General features: G+C 42.3%; 1 protein-coding gene across 1 annotated transcript in view; it reads left to right on the forward strand.

The window, feature by feature from the left end:
- PERP (PERP, TP53 apoptosis effector) overlaps positions 1-12444 on the forward strand; it is a 16559-nt gene extending 4115 nt beyond the window's left edge. Inside the window, exons 3-4 of the mRNA XM_003790290.3 lie at positions 8531-8671; positions 10799-12444. Of these exons, the coding sequence (XP_003790338.2) occupies positions 8531-8671; positions 10799-11025 (368 nt within the window). The 3' untranslated portion in view covers positions 11026-12444. The remainder of the gene's footprint in view (positions 1-8530; positions 8672-10798) is intronic.
- The last annotated feature ends 2246 nt before the right edge of the window (positions 12445-14690 follow it).

The following is a 14690-nucleotide window of genomic DNA, read 5'->3' on the forward strand; positions in this document are numbered from 1 at the left end:
CACGACCCACAGGTTGAGAACCGCTGGTTTTGACCATCTCTTTTGTTGTTAGTTCATATTCATAACGTTAATACCTTCATTTTGGTAGTAAAGACACAGGTTACACCTGGCAAGTATTGACGGTAATACTGAAGAATATAGATATTTTCATAAAAGTAAATAATTCCGTAGAACTGTGTAAAAAAAAAAAAAACAACCAGAATATTCTTCATGACTTACAGTTTTTAAAGAATTTCAGATGACCAAACTGAGCTAAATTATTTGCTGAATATTTTCTTTAACATGGTGTTAAAGCAGCTAAATTACAACTGAGCTTAACAGGTACGTGTTTAAATTTTTAAAAAATCATGGCTTATATTTGTCAAAACAGGACAACAGCATCCAGATTTGTGATTGAAATGACCATTCACATTTCACCTATGAATAAAGTGTGACATTCAATTGGAAGGCATGTTCATACTATTTTTTGTGCCACTGGCCCCTTCTTTTCCAGATTTAAGAAAGACGATATTTTAAGCCTCAGTTATGTAGATTTCAAATCTCAGATGAACTGTAATGGTGATAAGTTTATGCACCAGAGTAAAAGGAGAGAGTCAGCAAAGATTGACAGCATTTGCCTTAAATCTGGATTCTGAATCTTAAACCTGAAGTACAAAACCTCATTTTTACTAAGACTCCTCTTGCACACTACAGAATGCATCCAATGTTTTTTTTATACAGAATTGAGATCACTCTTGGACAAGTCAAAGGATCAGAGTATTATAGGAAATAGTTTTAGGTTACTTAGCTCCATGGCTCTCAGAGATACAGGAAACGCGAAAAATCAGTATCAAGTCAATAGTTTACGTTAGGCTAACTCTTCAGGGTGTCCCAAAGATTGCCGTAAGTAGGAAAAATTAACAAACTCGTATTTTATATATTTTATACTTATATATCAACATAGAGGAGTTTTATAAATATTTTGTAAAATTTTGTAATGACTATTTTGTAAATAAAGGCAATAAAGGTACATGTAGCTATAGTTTCCACTTTTCCTATGTATATGTATGGTGACCTTGGGGACACACTGTACTTGAAGAACTTGGATTGGAAGTAGCTTTTTTTGTGGGGGTGAAAGGTATTGTCCATCTCTTACGAAATTAGGCATTAGCAGACAGATTACTCTCTGGATGAGCATGTGTGTATGGTCATGTCCTTACACAGCAAAGTTGGCTACTCTGTTAATAAATTTTATATATATATTTTTTTTTTCTTTTTTTTTAATTTGTAAAATCTAGAAGTTTAGAAACCAGGGATCCAGACCAGTTCATTCCACATTTGCCTCACTCAGCAGTAGGTGCCCCAGAGAGTGTCAGTCCCTTTTTGGTGACCTAACCTGTCTTCCTCCTGTCAAGGGACACAGACGTCTAGACTATTAGAATAGACGGACATTTAAAAGCATGGAGGTCAGGCTTTCACCAAAGCCCGAGTCCCTCCAACTCTGACTGATCTTCCCTTTAATCAAGAAACTTATATTCTGTTCCCTGGAAGATGCTGTTTGTTACACGTCCTTCTTTTATACCCGTGGAGTGAGTGCTTCCACTTTCTAACCTGCTTCCATCTGCCAGATTTTCAAATACTGAAAGGTAGAAATCCACCCCTAGTTGTCTTGCCATTAGGGTAAAGTTTCCTTTCACCTCTTCCTGTGTAGGTGGTTGTCCCCCCCCACCCCCAGCCCCACCATGGATTAGCTCAGTCCTTTACCATAAAGGGTTAAAGTAAGTGGTTCTATAAAAGACACCCTGGCATCTGGCTCTGGTTCAGGAGAAAATGCAGAGCATGTGAAGAATTTCACACCACCGTGCAGTGCTCTCCAGGGTGGTGGTCCCTGCCGTCCCTGCCATCCCTCTGTTGAGTCTTTTGCTACCTTCCACAGAATAGCCTCTTTTTATGTCGATTTGGGGGGGCCTGCATGAGTTGTCCTCTGGATTTTTGCTACTGAAAGAAAAGGTGGCAGAGGAGCACCAGCGTTGTGTGAAAGGTGATTGCACAGTCAGTGTCTGGGCCCCACGCTGAACGGGAATCTGCATTTTAGCAAGTTCCCCACATGACCCGTGATATCACTTCTCAGTGTCAGAAGCACTGGCCAATCACTGCAGATGAGCGAAACTGTATTTCTGAATATATCATCTTCTCGTGTTTGTATTTATTTGCAAAGGGTATATTTTTTATTTTTTAAACTCTGGTTTTGAATAGTTTCCAGTTCTGCCTGTTTTTGACATAAAGAGCCCTCCTGGTAAGAAACCTGATAAAATCTCAGATTCACTAGTTAGGGCCTTTGATACTGTTGATAGATGAATCCTTTGTTCTGGATAAGGACTGCACTCTACTTAGGTGACACACTGGTGTCTTCAGCACCCTGAGCAAGGGGGTAGGCCACAGACTTTTCTGGTCTGTTTGGTGCCCATATGTAAAACTGCGGAGGAAGGCAAGTCTATTATAAGAAGTAGTAACTTGGGGAGAAAATTAGCGATAAGCTCCACAATATTACCAATAATAGTAAAAATATTAGCAATACTCTTCTTCTCTTAGAAGTTTTTTTCAGCTTATCACTTCTAGCTTGACATTCAAGATATTTATTTATTTTTACTTTTTATATTCTCTTCTTATCTGTTGACCTAACTGTCTTTTTCCGGCTACATTTACTTTATAACATTATGTTTTCATATGTAAATTCTGGAAAAATGTATAGCATACTTTCTCATAACAAAAATCTTAAAAAACTTCCTAGGAAAGACTTAATTTTATTAGTGATTGTTTCTATATTCTGGATTTAATGTTGAATCTTTGCAAGAGATAGCGAAGTGAGATTATTCATCTAAACTAGTGTTTTTCAAGATTTTTTTTTTTTTTTTGGCTCAGCACCTATAGCTCAACCAGTTAAGGAGCCAGCCAGGTACACCTAAGGTGGCGGGTTTGAATCCCCAGCCCGGGCCTGCCAAACAACAATGACGGCTGCAACCAAAAAATACCCGGGCGTTGTGGCAGGCGCCTGTGGTCCCAGCTACTTGGGAGGCAGAGGCAGGAGACTCGCTTGAGCCCAGGAGTTGGAGGGTGCTGTGAGCTGTAATGCCACAGCACTCTACCCAGGAGGACAGCTTGAGGCTCTGTCTCAATTAAAAAAAAAAAGATTTTCTTTTTTTTTTGGTTTTATTTTCAGTTTTTGGCCAGAGCGGGGTTTGAACCTGCCACCTCTGGCATATGGGGCTGGCACCTTACTCCTTTGAGCCACAGGTGCCACCCTAAACTAGTGTTTTTCAACCTTTTTTTTATCTCACAGCACACTTAAACCTATAGTTAAACTTCCAAACCTCACTTAAATTATGTTCCTCAAAAAAAAAAAAAAAAGTTAAAAAAAAGAATATACTTACTGTGCTTTGAACTTCTTTAAAAAATAATTTAATGAATGATCTTCAAAATTTTTTACAGCACACCTAAGGATCCTTTCACAACATACCAGTTAAAAATCACTGCTCTACACAGATCTTTACTGCATTTTTCTTAAAAGTGGATTTATAATGCTGCTGGTTTCTTTGATAGCATGAACTTCTCCAAGTGGGACTTAGAAGATGAACTTAGAACATCATGAATTATATATATAAATTTATCTTCCCTTAAAGAAACATAACAAATAGCATCTATTTGCCACTCCTTTTTTTTTTTTTTAATTGTTTTATTTGGTTTTGGGATAGGGTCTCACTCTGTTGCCTAGACAGCGCAGTGGTGTTGTCATAGCAGCCTTCAATTCCGAGGCTTAAACTCATATGCCACCACACCCAGGGAATTTTTCTGTTTTTTATAGAGTTGGGTCTCACTCTTGCTCAGGCTGGTCTCAAACTCCTAAGGTCAAGTAGTCCTCCTGCCTCGGCTTCCCAGAGGTCTGGGATTGCAGGCTTGAGCCACCGTGCCCCACCACTGTGTTTTTTCATGTCATTCGGAGACTAACAATTGGCAAATGAGACTCTGCCCCACTCCTTTCCACACACACATATGAATTAGGAAAGATAATGCACCTTGGTGTAGAGATTGGTAATGGAGGACAAACTGTGTACAGATTGGATAAAGATGGTCAGTCTGCCCTGGAAGAACTGAGAACCATCTGTTGAATCAGGAAACATGGAGATGAGGCCGGGCACGGTGGTTCACGTCTGTAATCCCCACACTTTGGGAGGCCGAGGCCGAGCTTTGGATTACCTGAGCTCATGGGTTGGAGACCAGCTTGAGCAAGAGCAAGAGCAAGACCCCCGTCTCTAAAAATAGCCAGGCTTTGTTGTGGGCGTCTGTGGTCCCAGTTACTCAGGAGGCTGAGGCAAGAGGATCACTTGAACCCAGGAGTTTGAGGTTGCATGAGCTATGATGCCACACCACTCTACCCAGGGCAACTGAATGAGACTCTGTCTCAAAATAAAAGTAAAACGCGTAGCTCTAGGACAACTTCTAAAAATTGATGTTTTCCATTGGGATTGGTAAATACGGTATAATGTAGACCATGGTATAATATCAAAATATGAACAGCTCTAATTTGTAGATGTGAGGCTCATTTCTGGGTGATGAAGACCAAAGGTAATTAGGGTGTAAACTTAACTTTTCAAAAGGTGTGTCATGGACTCGGCGCCTGTAGCTCAGCGGCTAGGGTGCCAGCTACATACACCAGAGCTGGAGGGTTTGAATCTAGCCTGGGCCTGCCAAACGGCAATGACAACTACAGCCAAAAAAATAGCTGGGCATTGGGACAGGTGCCTGTAGACCCAGCTACTTGGGAGACTGAGGCAAGAGAATTGCTTAAGCCCAAGAGTTGGAGGTTGCTGTGAGTGTGATGCCCAAGAATTGGAGGTTGCTGTAAGCTGTGACGCCACAGCACTCTACCCAGAATAACGTAGTGAGACTAAATTTCAAAAAAAATGTGTGTCACGGAGAGTAGCTGTGTTCTAAGTCTCCACTACTGACAGACCCTTCACAGAAGAACGGTTGGGCTGGGGGGACCCTGCTCAGACCTGGTGTGGTCCATTTCATCATTGTAAAACAAAATAGTCATTGCCTTGAGAAGGCAGATTGCCTTACTTGAAGAGGTTTGTCCTTCATCACTCAGGATCTTTAAAACCCTGCCAAGATCTCTGCCTTACACGATGGCTAAGTGATTTAATGTGGGTGTTTCCGTGCTGCAAGGAGCAGGTTTTACATGTTCTACTTCCAAGGCAAGCCTTTCCCAAGATAAAATGTTGCTTAATTTTCCGTTTGTCTGATTTTATTTAGACTCAGCATTTTAGGCAAGCAAGACATTAACTACATTGTTCTAACGTAGTGTAGGAAAAGTTCATAAAATGGTCTTTCATTTATGTTTGCCTGCTGTCCTCAGGTTAGGTGAATTGGCTTACCCTTTCTTTTATTTAATTCCTTCCAAGTACCTGAAACTAAGAATAAATCATGCTGCTTCTGGAATGTTAGAAGTAGTAATAGTCATAATGTTTTTGGTCCTCAAATAAATAAATTGATAATATCTTTATAGAAATATTCTATAGAATTTATGTACCTAGGCTTTTCAACCCTTAATCTGTGATAGTTAAAGTCTGAGAATTTTCTTGCTTTTACTGAAAACTCACATGCAGCCCTGCCATTTGTTCTCATCGTGTGTCCGTTCCTCTGCAGGCATAGAGGGATATGCAATGTTTCAAATGTGTGAGTTCATAAAAGAAAAATAATAAGTTTTTGCTTATTTGAAATGAATGATTGGATTTAATTGAACTCCATGTTTGGCAGTAACCATACAAAGACTATAGAAATAGGATTGTAATGGGGAGGGGGCACATACTGAAAATTAGGTCCTCCTTTTTGGTAGTGCTGTGTCTATTTTATAAGGAGTGTAATCATCTGTCCTAGTTGTTCTAAAACTTTAGTGTGGATATAAGAAACTACTGAGGTGAAGATTCCTACGTACTGCCTCTCCGACTCAGTAACTGGAGGGAGGCACAAATTCTGCATGTTTTTAATAAGCACCGCTGCTTATTTTGAGTTTTGACTTATTTTGAGTCATAACTGAAAGTTAGACCAGGGCATGGGGGCTATGCTTTGAGAAGGTCTGATTAATTAATGTTCTTTCCAGAGCATGGTCCCTCTTCTCTTGCAAGTTACTTTACTTGAGCTCAGTGCCCATTGCTCAGTGGTTAGGGCACCAGCCACATACACCAAGGCTGGCAGGTTCGAGCCCGGCTCGGGCCTGCTAAACAACAATTACAACTGTAGCCCAGAAATAACCAGGCATTGTGGCGGGTGCCTATAGTCCCAGCTACTTGGGAGGCTGAGGCAAAAGAATTGCTTGAGCTCAAGAGTTTGAGGTTGTTGTGAGCTGTGACAGTACAGCACTCTACCGAGGGCAACATAGTAAGACTGTCAAAAAAAAAAAGTTACCTAACTTGAAGTCCAAAGGAAAAGTGAGAAAAGAGACTTATTACATTTAACATTTTGGTTATATTCATTTCTATTTTATTTATTTATTTATTTTTGAGACGGAGCCTCAAGCTATCCCCCTGGGTAGAGTGCCATGGCCTCACAGCTCACAGCAACCTCCAACTCCTGGGCTCAAGTGAGTCTCCTGCCTCAGCCTCCCAAGTAGCTGGGACTACAGGCGCCCGTCACAGCACCGGCCATTTTTTGGTTGCAGCCATCATTGTTGTTTGGCAGGCCCGGGCTGGGGATTCAAACCCGCCACCTTAGGTGTATGTGGCTGGCGCCTTAGCCGATTGAGCCACAGGCGCCGAGCCATTCATTTCTATTTTAAAAGAAAACATTCCCATTCTAACCTGGTCCCTAAAATCTCTCAGTGACAGAAACAAGAAGACTTGGAGGAAAGTAATAAAAACTGTAAATGTAAAATATAACATAAAAATAAAATATGTGTGAGAGTGATGTTTCTGCTAGCCCCTATCTTTGCTTTATTTTGACCAGTCAGTGACCGAGAATTAAGTGAGGGTAAGTGTTGTGCCGTGCACCGCATTAGAGGGGAAGAGTTAGACCAGGGCGTTGGGGGCCCTGACTCATGACTCTCCATTTCAAATGTAATAAAGACTATTAGGTCAAGTGTGCCTGTTCTTCCTTGAAGGAATGAATAGATAAACAAAATGTGGGAGATCCATACTATAGAATATTATTCTACCATAAAAAAGAATAAAGAATAAAGTAATGATTCACGCTGTAACATGACGACCTAAGCTCTCTGAAAGAAACCACTTAACAAAAGACCACGTAGTATAGTGATTCCATTTATATGAAATGCCCGAAACTGGTGAATTTGTAGACACAGAAAGTAGATTAACAGTTGCCAGAACCTGGAGGAAGAGGGGAATGGGGAATGACTGCTAATGGGTATGGGCTTTCTTTTTGGGGTGATGAACATGTTCTAGAATTTTTAGTGGAGATGGTTGCCCAAATCTGTGAATACAGTGAAACTACTGAATTATACACTCATAAAAGGGTAGATTATATGGTTTGTAACTTATATTGCAAAAAAGTCATGTTTTGAATTTTTTTTGGGGGGGGGGACAGTCTCACTTGGTCAACCTTGGTAGAATGCTATGCCATCACAGCTCACAGCAACCTCAAACTCTGGGGCTTAAGTGATTCTCTTGCCTCAGCCTCCCACATAGCTTGGACTATAGGCACCCGCCACGATGCCCGGCTATTTTTTGGTTGTAGTTGTCATTGCTGTTTGGCAGGCCCGGGCTGGATTCCAACCCGCCAGCTCAGGTGTATGTGGCTGGCGCCCTAGCTGCTGAGCTACAGGCGCTGAGCCTCAAGTTTTGAATTTAAACAGGCTAGAAATCAAACTCTGTCTAAACTTCTTAATAGCTGTATGGCTATGATTAGTTAAAGCCTAAGTACATCCTCATTTCTAAGATAGAAATCATAATGTGAACTTTAAGAAGTTGTTGTGAGGATTCAGTGAACTAATGCATGTTCTAAATGGTAGTTATTACCTCCAGACGGCTGTGCATGAAGAGATTTAAAAATCAGTGTAGGCTGAACAATAGGAATTCTCAACTAGAATCGTTCATGTGTATCATGTATTACCCTGTTTCCTTAGAGCAGAGCACGGTGACCCAGGGCCAGAGATGCCCATACATGTCGGTCTTCAGACTAAAACTCATTTTCCATCTCATTCTGATTCTTGCTTAGGACAAAGACCTATAATTAAGAACTCTTGAGGAATAAGTTCTGAATACTTATAAGGAATAAGTTCCAAAAAACAAGTGAGGGGCAGGGGTGGGGTGGGAAAGCATTCCTGAGTTGCTGTCACTGAGGTCCTGATAGGAATTGCCTGTTCTTCCCTTAATTGTGGAGAGCCTTAAGTTCTGTCAAGAGAGAAACTGTCCCTCCATCCAAACATAATAGAGATTTAAACCCCCCCCTCCCCCGTACCCTATGCATGCTGTGATAAGTAATTTTTCCACTGGCCACGTCTGCTTTGTGAATCCCTTCTTTTTCTTTTTTCTCGCAGCGTGGGGAAGAGCAGCCGCTGCCACACTCTTCTGTGGCTTTATCATCCTGGTGATCTGCTTCATCCTGTCCTTCTTTGCCCTCTGTGGACCCCAGATGCTGGTCTTCCTGAGAGTGATTGGAGGCCTCCTGGCCCTGGCTGGTGAGTCTGTGTCAGCACTTCTTCATTCATACCTTCAGCAGGCAGCCGCAGAGTGGTGGCCGATCCACACAGAAGATGTGTGACAGTTTCAGTTTATGATCTGTTCTCAGAAGAGGTGTCACCAAGGGCAGTAGCAGAGAGAGAGAGGTGTTTTCAGATCTGGGACTCCTTTCCTCCTGTGCCTCAGACGATATTCAGTGCTCCCCTGTCAAGGGACCAAGGTTGTCATGGTGTGTGCCCCTTCTCTCGTAGCTGGCCCCATCCGCGGACACCACTGTCCCAGAACCTGGAGTCAGTCCTGGCAGTGCCGTGTTCTCCATAGTGGTCCCCAGCCCTGCTGTGAGCCCCGTGCTGAGGGCACCTGAATGCCCCTGTACCAGTTCACTTGTTGAAAGAGTTGTGTGGTCTCATGATGTGGCCGGTTGCGAAAGGGGTTCTGCTGTAGGCTGGAAGACCCTAGGAGGGGCCAGAGCTGGCATCTACAACAAAGAGCCAGTGTGAATGTGGCTCTGGTCCCTCCCAGGGTCTGGTAATCCAGACACAAGTGTTGTGAAGAAATCAAGGCATGCAGTTAGGTAGAGCTACAATGAACATTATTAACAGAATACAGGAACTAGGGGATTAGAAAGAGTAGTTGAAATGTTAGGCAGGTTCCCTGGCACTAGAGAAGTCTGTCAGAGGGGCTGGATCCTAGCCACAGAGTTGGATTCAGAAGTAAAACCGGATTTTCTGAGGAAAGGAGAAGAGAAGGTGCTGATAAGGGCAACACGAGGCCACAGGTCATTTCTCAAGACACCAACTTAGGCTCACGGGACCAAAGGAGAAATCCAGCTGCAGACCTGGGGTCCAAATACAAAGTGAGCAGATGGCCTTGGAAACTGGGCAGAAAAGCCTTGTGAACAGAGAGGTCCATGTGAGCACACACGAGCCAAGAGGAAGGCCCCCTTGGGCTGGGTTCCCTAGGCTTAAAAGGGTGAAGTTCCCTAAGGCTTACATCACTGTAGCTTTATAAAATTCATGCATGTTCATTGAAAAGATCACAGAAGTAAATTCAGATTTAATAAAGTTACTTTTATTTTAAAGTAGCTTAAAATGCTACTATAATGATTACTTATAATAATGTGACTCTGTGCCAAAGAGTTTAGAAGTCTTCCTCATATACATTTTCCTTTCCACATCCTCCCTTACACTTCCCTGAGCCCAGTGATCACTCCCTCCTATTCTTGCTGTGCCCACCAGCCCCAGTGTCAAGTGCCCTCCCCTGCCCTCCTGCACTCCTGATGCTCCCACCTCCTCTGCCTGTGGATTCTCCACATTGGTCATTTCCATCATTGGCTCGTTCTTTCACGTAGTCATTCACTGTTGGTTTTTTTGGTTTTTGTAGAGAAAGGGTCTTGCTCTGTCACCCAGGCTAGAGTGCAGTGAGGTCATCATAGCTCCCAGCAGCCTCAAACTCCTGGGCTCCAGCGATCCTCCTGCCTCAGCCTCCTGAGTAGTTGGGATTCCAGGTGCAGGGCATCACCATTCCCAGCTCAATTTTCTATTCTTCTTTTTTGGTAGAAATGGATCTCACACTTGCTCAGGCAGGTCTTGAACATTTGGCCTTCCCGAGTGCTGGGATTACAAGCATTGGCCACATAGAGAATGAATATTCCAGAAATATACAGTCTCAGCATTGAGTCTGGTGTGTGTGCTTGTGCGCATGCCTGTGTTTGTATAGATACACGTATATAGTATATGTAAAAGTTTTGTAAACACTGAGCACATTCATATGTGTTGGCACAGGAGACAGAAAGATGAGCAGACAGGGGCTTCTGTAGGCTCTTCCTTCCTGTCCACGGTTTCACGCTTTTTACCTTAGTGTATGTACTGCTTCCACGTGCAATATAGAGCCATTCTCTGATTGGTTCCTGTATTTCGCAATATGCGGTATATGCACGACACTTCTCAGAGCCAGGCATTTCTTCCACACGATAGTCTATTTTAGGATTTGATTCCTCCCGCCTCCTTTGTATTTGTAAGTGGATTAAACACTTTTTTTAAAGGCAGAAACTTTGTAGAAGAGGTTAGTTTCATTCATTCGAATGTGCGTGTGCATTTATTCAATCTGGGGCTTTTTTCTTCCAGCTGTGTTCCAGATCATCTCCCTGATCATTTACCCTGTGAAGTACACGCAGACCTTCAACCTTCATGCCAACCCCGCTGTCACTTACATCTATAACTGGGCCTACGGCTTCGGGTGGGCGGCCACCATTATCCTGATCGGTTGCTCCTTCTTCTTCTGCTGCCTCCCCAACTACGAAGACGACCTTCTGGGCAACGCCAAGCCCAGGTACTTCTACCCGCCCGCGTAACCCGGGAGCCAGAGCGGAAGAAAATCATTGCTGCCAAATGGTTTCCAGAGAAAGAAACTCTTTCCTCCAGCTGACTTTGTATCTATTTTTTGGCAGGGCTCATAATATTAAATAGTCAAAAGTGCTAAAATAATTTAGGAATAAATATTAGTGTTCCAGTTTCATAGTCACCTTTTATATGCGTGTGGAGTTAAACGAGACATTTCTTTTCACTAACCACTCGTGCTGTGCCGATATTTCTTTGTATCGCTCATCACATTTATGTTGCCCTTGTAAGAGAATATGAACACGAAACTTAACATTTGATAAGGTGAAAATGGGAAGGCTTCCAAGATTTAGTAATCTGATCAAGTTTTTGTTCATTTCCACACAGAATGGACTGGGTGTAGGAGGGGTAAGGAGAAGACTGATAGAATTGGTAAAAATTGTCAGTGGCCAGACCTTCTAAAAGAACTGCAAACAAAGTGCCTGTGTGTTTTTTAAAGCCTTTCGCTAGTTAAAGAAGCCAAATAGTTTCCTAAATGCATATCATTTGTGATAATTATAGCAATATTCTGAATAATTATGTTTTTGCTAAGCTTCATGTTGTCCTGATATGTTATCTAGGAAAGTATTGTTTCATAGTCAAAGCCCGTTGCAATAGGAAGGCCTTTGTAGTGGTGAAATGTTAAGATGAAATTTTCTCTTTTAAATTTCTGTATGGGGTTAAGGGATGGGAAAATGCTGTTAGTAATAGATCTGTACTGTTTTGTGTCTATATGTTCAGAACCAGTGTTGACTTGATTGAAAGATGGCCGGGGTCTAATACATCATGACTGATAGCTCTGATTAGATTGTGTAGCAAAGCATTAGGAGAGCCATTCCCATCACTGAAGTGCCATTAAAATAGTCTGAAGAAGTGGCTTGATTTGTTTAGCCCCTGAAACAAAAATCAGGTTTAACTGGGCTCTCATCATGTAGACACAGCTTCTGATAGATGGCAGCTGTAAGCAGAAACTACATGTAATTAAAAACCTGGTCTTCCACTCCCAGCTGCGTGGGAGACTGAAGCAAGAGAATCACTTAAGCCCAAGAGTTGGAGGTTGCTGTGAGCTGTGATGCCACGGCACTCTACCCTGGGTGACATAGTGAGACTCTGTCTCAAAAAAAAAAAAAAAAAGAAAGAAAGAAAAAGAAACCTGGTCTTCCTTGGTAAACAGATTTAAAATACCTGATGTAAAACATGTAATTGGAGAATTCAGAGATGTGAGTTTTTCTGAATGGCATGTATATGATTGTGTACTTTTTTTTTTTAACATTTATACTTACATAATGAAAACCAACTCATTGTATATGTCAAATTATTATTTTGTAAGTTGCGGAGTAAACAATTGAAGTTTTCCTTATGCATTTTTCCCAATAAACCAGGTATACCAATCATGTTTCTAGTTTGAAGCTTTTTTGTTTGTTTGTTTTCAAATCTGGGAAAAGGAATTTTTTTTTTTAGGTTTTGAATAAGTAAGGACATTGGATAAAGGGAAAAGTTGCTTTGTCTTATTTTTAAGGATCGTGCTCTTGTAGGTGTCCAAAAACACTTTTTGAATGGTCGTTAATGAAGTCTAGTTGGCTACTCCCTGGACTCTCCCCTTAATAATCAGTAGTCCGTATCTCTCCAGCACTGCCCCTGGAGGGAAGTGGACTGAGCGATTTCCGGTAGGGGTGTGGCTGAAGGTCCCTTCCTCTCGTCTTCCATTGCACAGACTCCTCTGTGGTAGGTCCTCCTCCCTTTAGGGGGAGCATCTTTCTTTGTTTTTCTCCTTGTCCACCTTCCTATTTGTTAGTTTTTCCAACCATTGGTCTTAGGTTGGTTCTACAATGGTTTCTGTGAATGTGAAGGAGGGTCGCAGAGTGGTCGGGTGGGAGAGTGGAGAGATTCTTCCATAGTGCTTCTGTTGGGCGGCTGGTCCTTGGCAGTGAATTTTTCTTCTGTGTTTTAAAAAGTACCCAGTAAATATTTCTTATAAATTTAGAGGAATGTGGGCTGGGTGATTATGCCAAAATTAAAAAAACGAGAAACAAAACAGGGTCGGTGTCTGTAGCTCAAGAGGCTAGGATGCCAGCCACATACACCAGAGCTGGTGGGTTGGAATCCAGCCCGAGCCTGCCAAACAGCAATGACAACTGCAACCAAAAAATAGCCTGGTCTTATGGCAGGTGCCTGTAGTCTCAGCTCCTCGGGAGGCTGAAGTAAGAGAATCGCTTAAGCCCAAGAGTATGAGGTTGCTATGAGCTGTAATGCCAGGGTACTCTACCCAGGGTGACAGCGTGAAGCTCTGTCTCAAAAAAAAAAAAAAAAAAACACAAAAGAAAGAAACAAACAACTATGCTATGACTGGTGAAAAAATCTCAAGTGGTCATTAAAAATGTTTGATCACGCCGTCTTTTAAAATACATACTAGCACAAGAAGATAGTGAATATCTAATTCACTAATTCAAGAAGATAGTGACTATCTAGACTTGCAGGCGTCCTCAAACTGCAGCCCGCGGGCCACATGCAGCCCGCTGAGGACATTTATCCAGCCTGCCAGGTTTTTTTGCCACTGCTGCCTGTCCTGCTTAGCAGCTGACTTGACCCGGGGCCCACAGTCCGGCCCTCCAACGGTCTGAGGGACAGTGAGCTAGCCCCCTGTTTAAAAAGTCTGAGGACCCCTGATCTAGAGATTTAAGAGAGTTGGTTTCCCGTCATACATGCAAATGAGTATAAGCGTCTCTAAAATAGGTACTTTTGTTTTTGAATTTTTTCCCATCTATCTCTTTTTCCTCTCCTCGATGAATAACATAACATTGTCTTTCTTTCTTTCTTTCTTTTTTTTGAGACAGAGTCTCATGGTAGAGTGCCATGGTGTAATAGTTATGGCAACCTCAAACTCCTAGGCTCAAGAGATCCTCTTACCTCAGCCTCCCAAGTAGCTGGGACTATAGGCACCCACCACAATGCCTGGCTAGCTTTTCTACTTTTAGTACAGACAGGGTCTTGCTCTTGCTTAGGTTGGACTTGAACTCCTGAGCTCAAGCAATTCACCAGCCTTGGCGTCCCAGAATGCTAGGATTATAGGTGTAAGCTACCACGCCAGGCCAACACACTGTGTCTTAATGTTGCATTAAGAAAAATTCAACTTTCTGGGAGCAATGAACTGCTATAATGGAAGCATTTCAACCAGAAACATCAGTGATGAGGACACATGAAGTGTCATGACTACGGCTGAAATGTCCAGCTGCTTTCAGCCGGCCAGTAGTGCAGAGTCTTTCCTCCATTCCTTGTTGGTTCTGATTCACCAGGACAGATAACCTTTATGTCACAAACACAAGGAAAATCCCTGAGGATTCTGGAGAGTGATGGAGAACTCAACTGAGAAGTCACCTGAAGATTAACAGTGCGCTGCTGAGATTTCCCAGGTGAAGCTGAGCTGAGTTTTGGCTCTATAATTATATTAAGAGTCTCCACCCTTTAAATAAGCAGTTGTAGGTTCCTAAGCAATTATTTCACGCTCAGGCTATAAGGAGCTAGATGTGCTAAGTGCCACTTATCTTGGATGTAACAAAGAAACAATATGTCAAGGTCTTTCAGCTGACACACAAGGTAGCCATGGAGGGTAATAACTCAGCTTCAAAACCATATACTGCAG

The sequence above is a fragment of the Otolemur garnettii genome, unplaced genomic scaffold, assembly GCF_000181295.1.
Source record: "Otolemur garnettii isolate 467f Iridium unplaced genomic scaffold, OtoGar3 scaffold00042, whole genome shotgun sequence".
Lineage (NCBI taxonomy): Eukaryota > Metazoa > Chordata > Mammalia > Primates > Galagidae > Otolemur > Otolemur garnettii.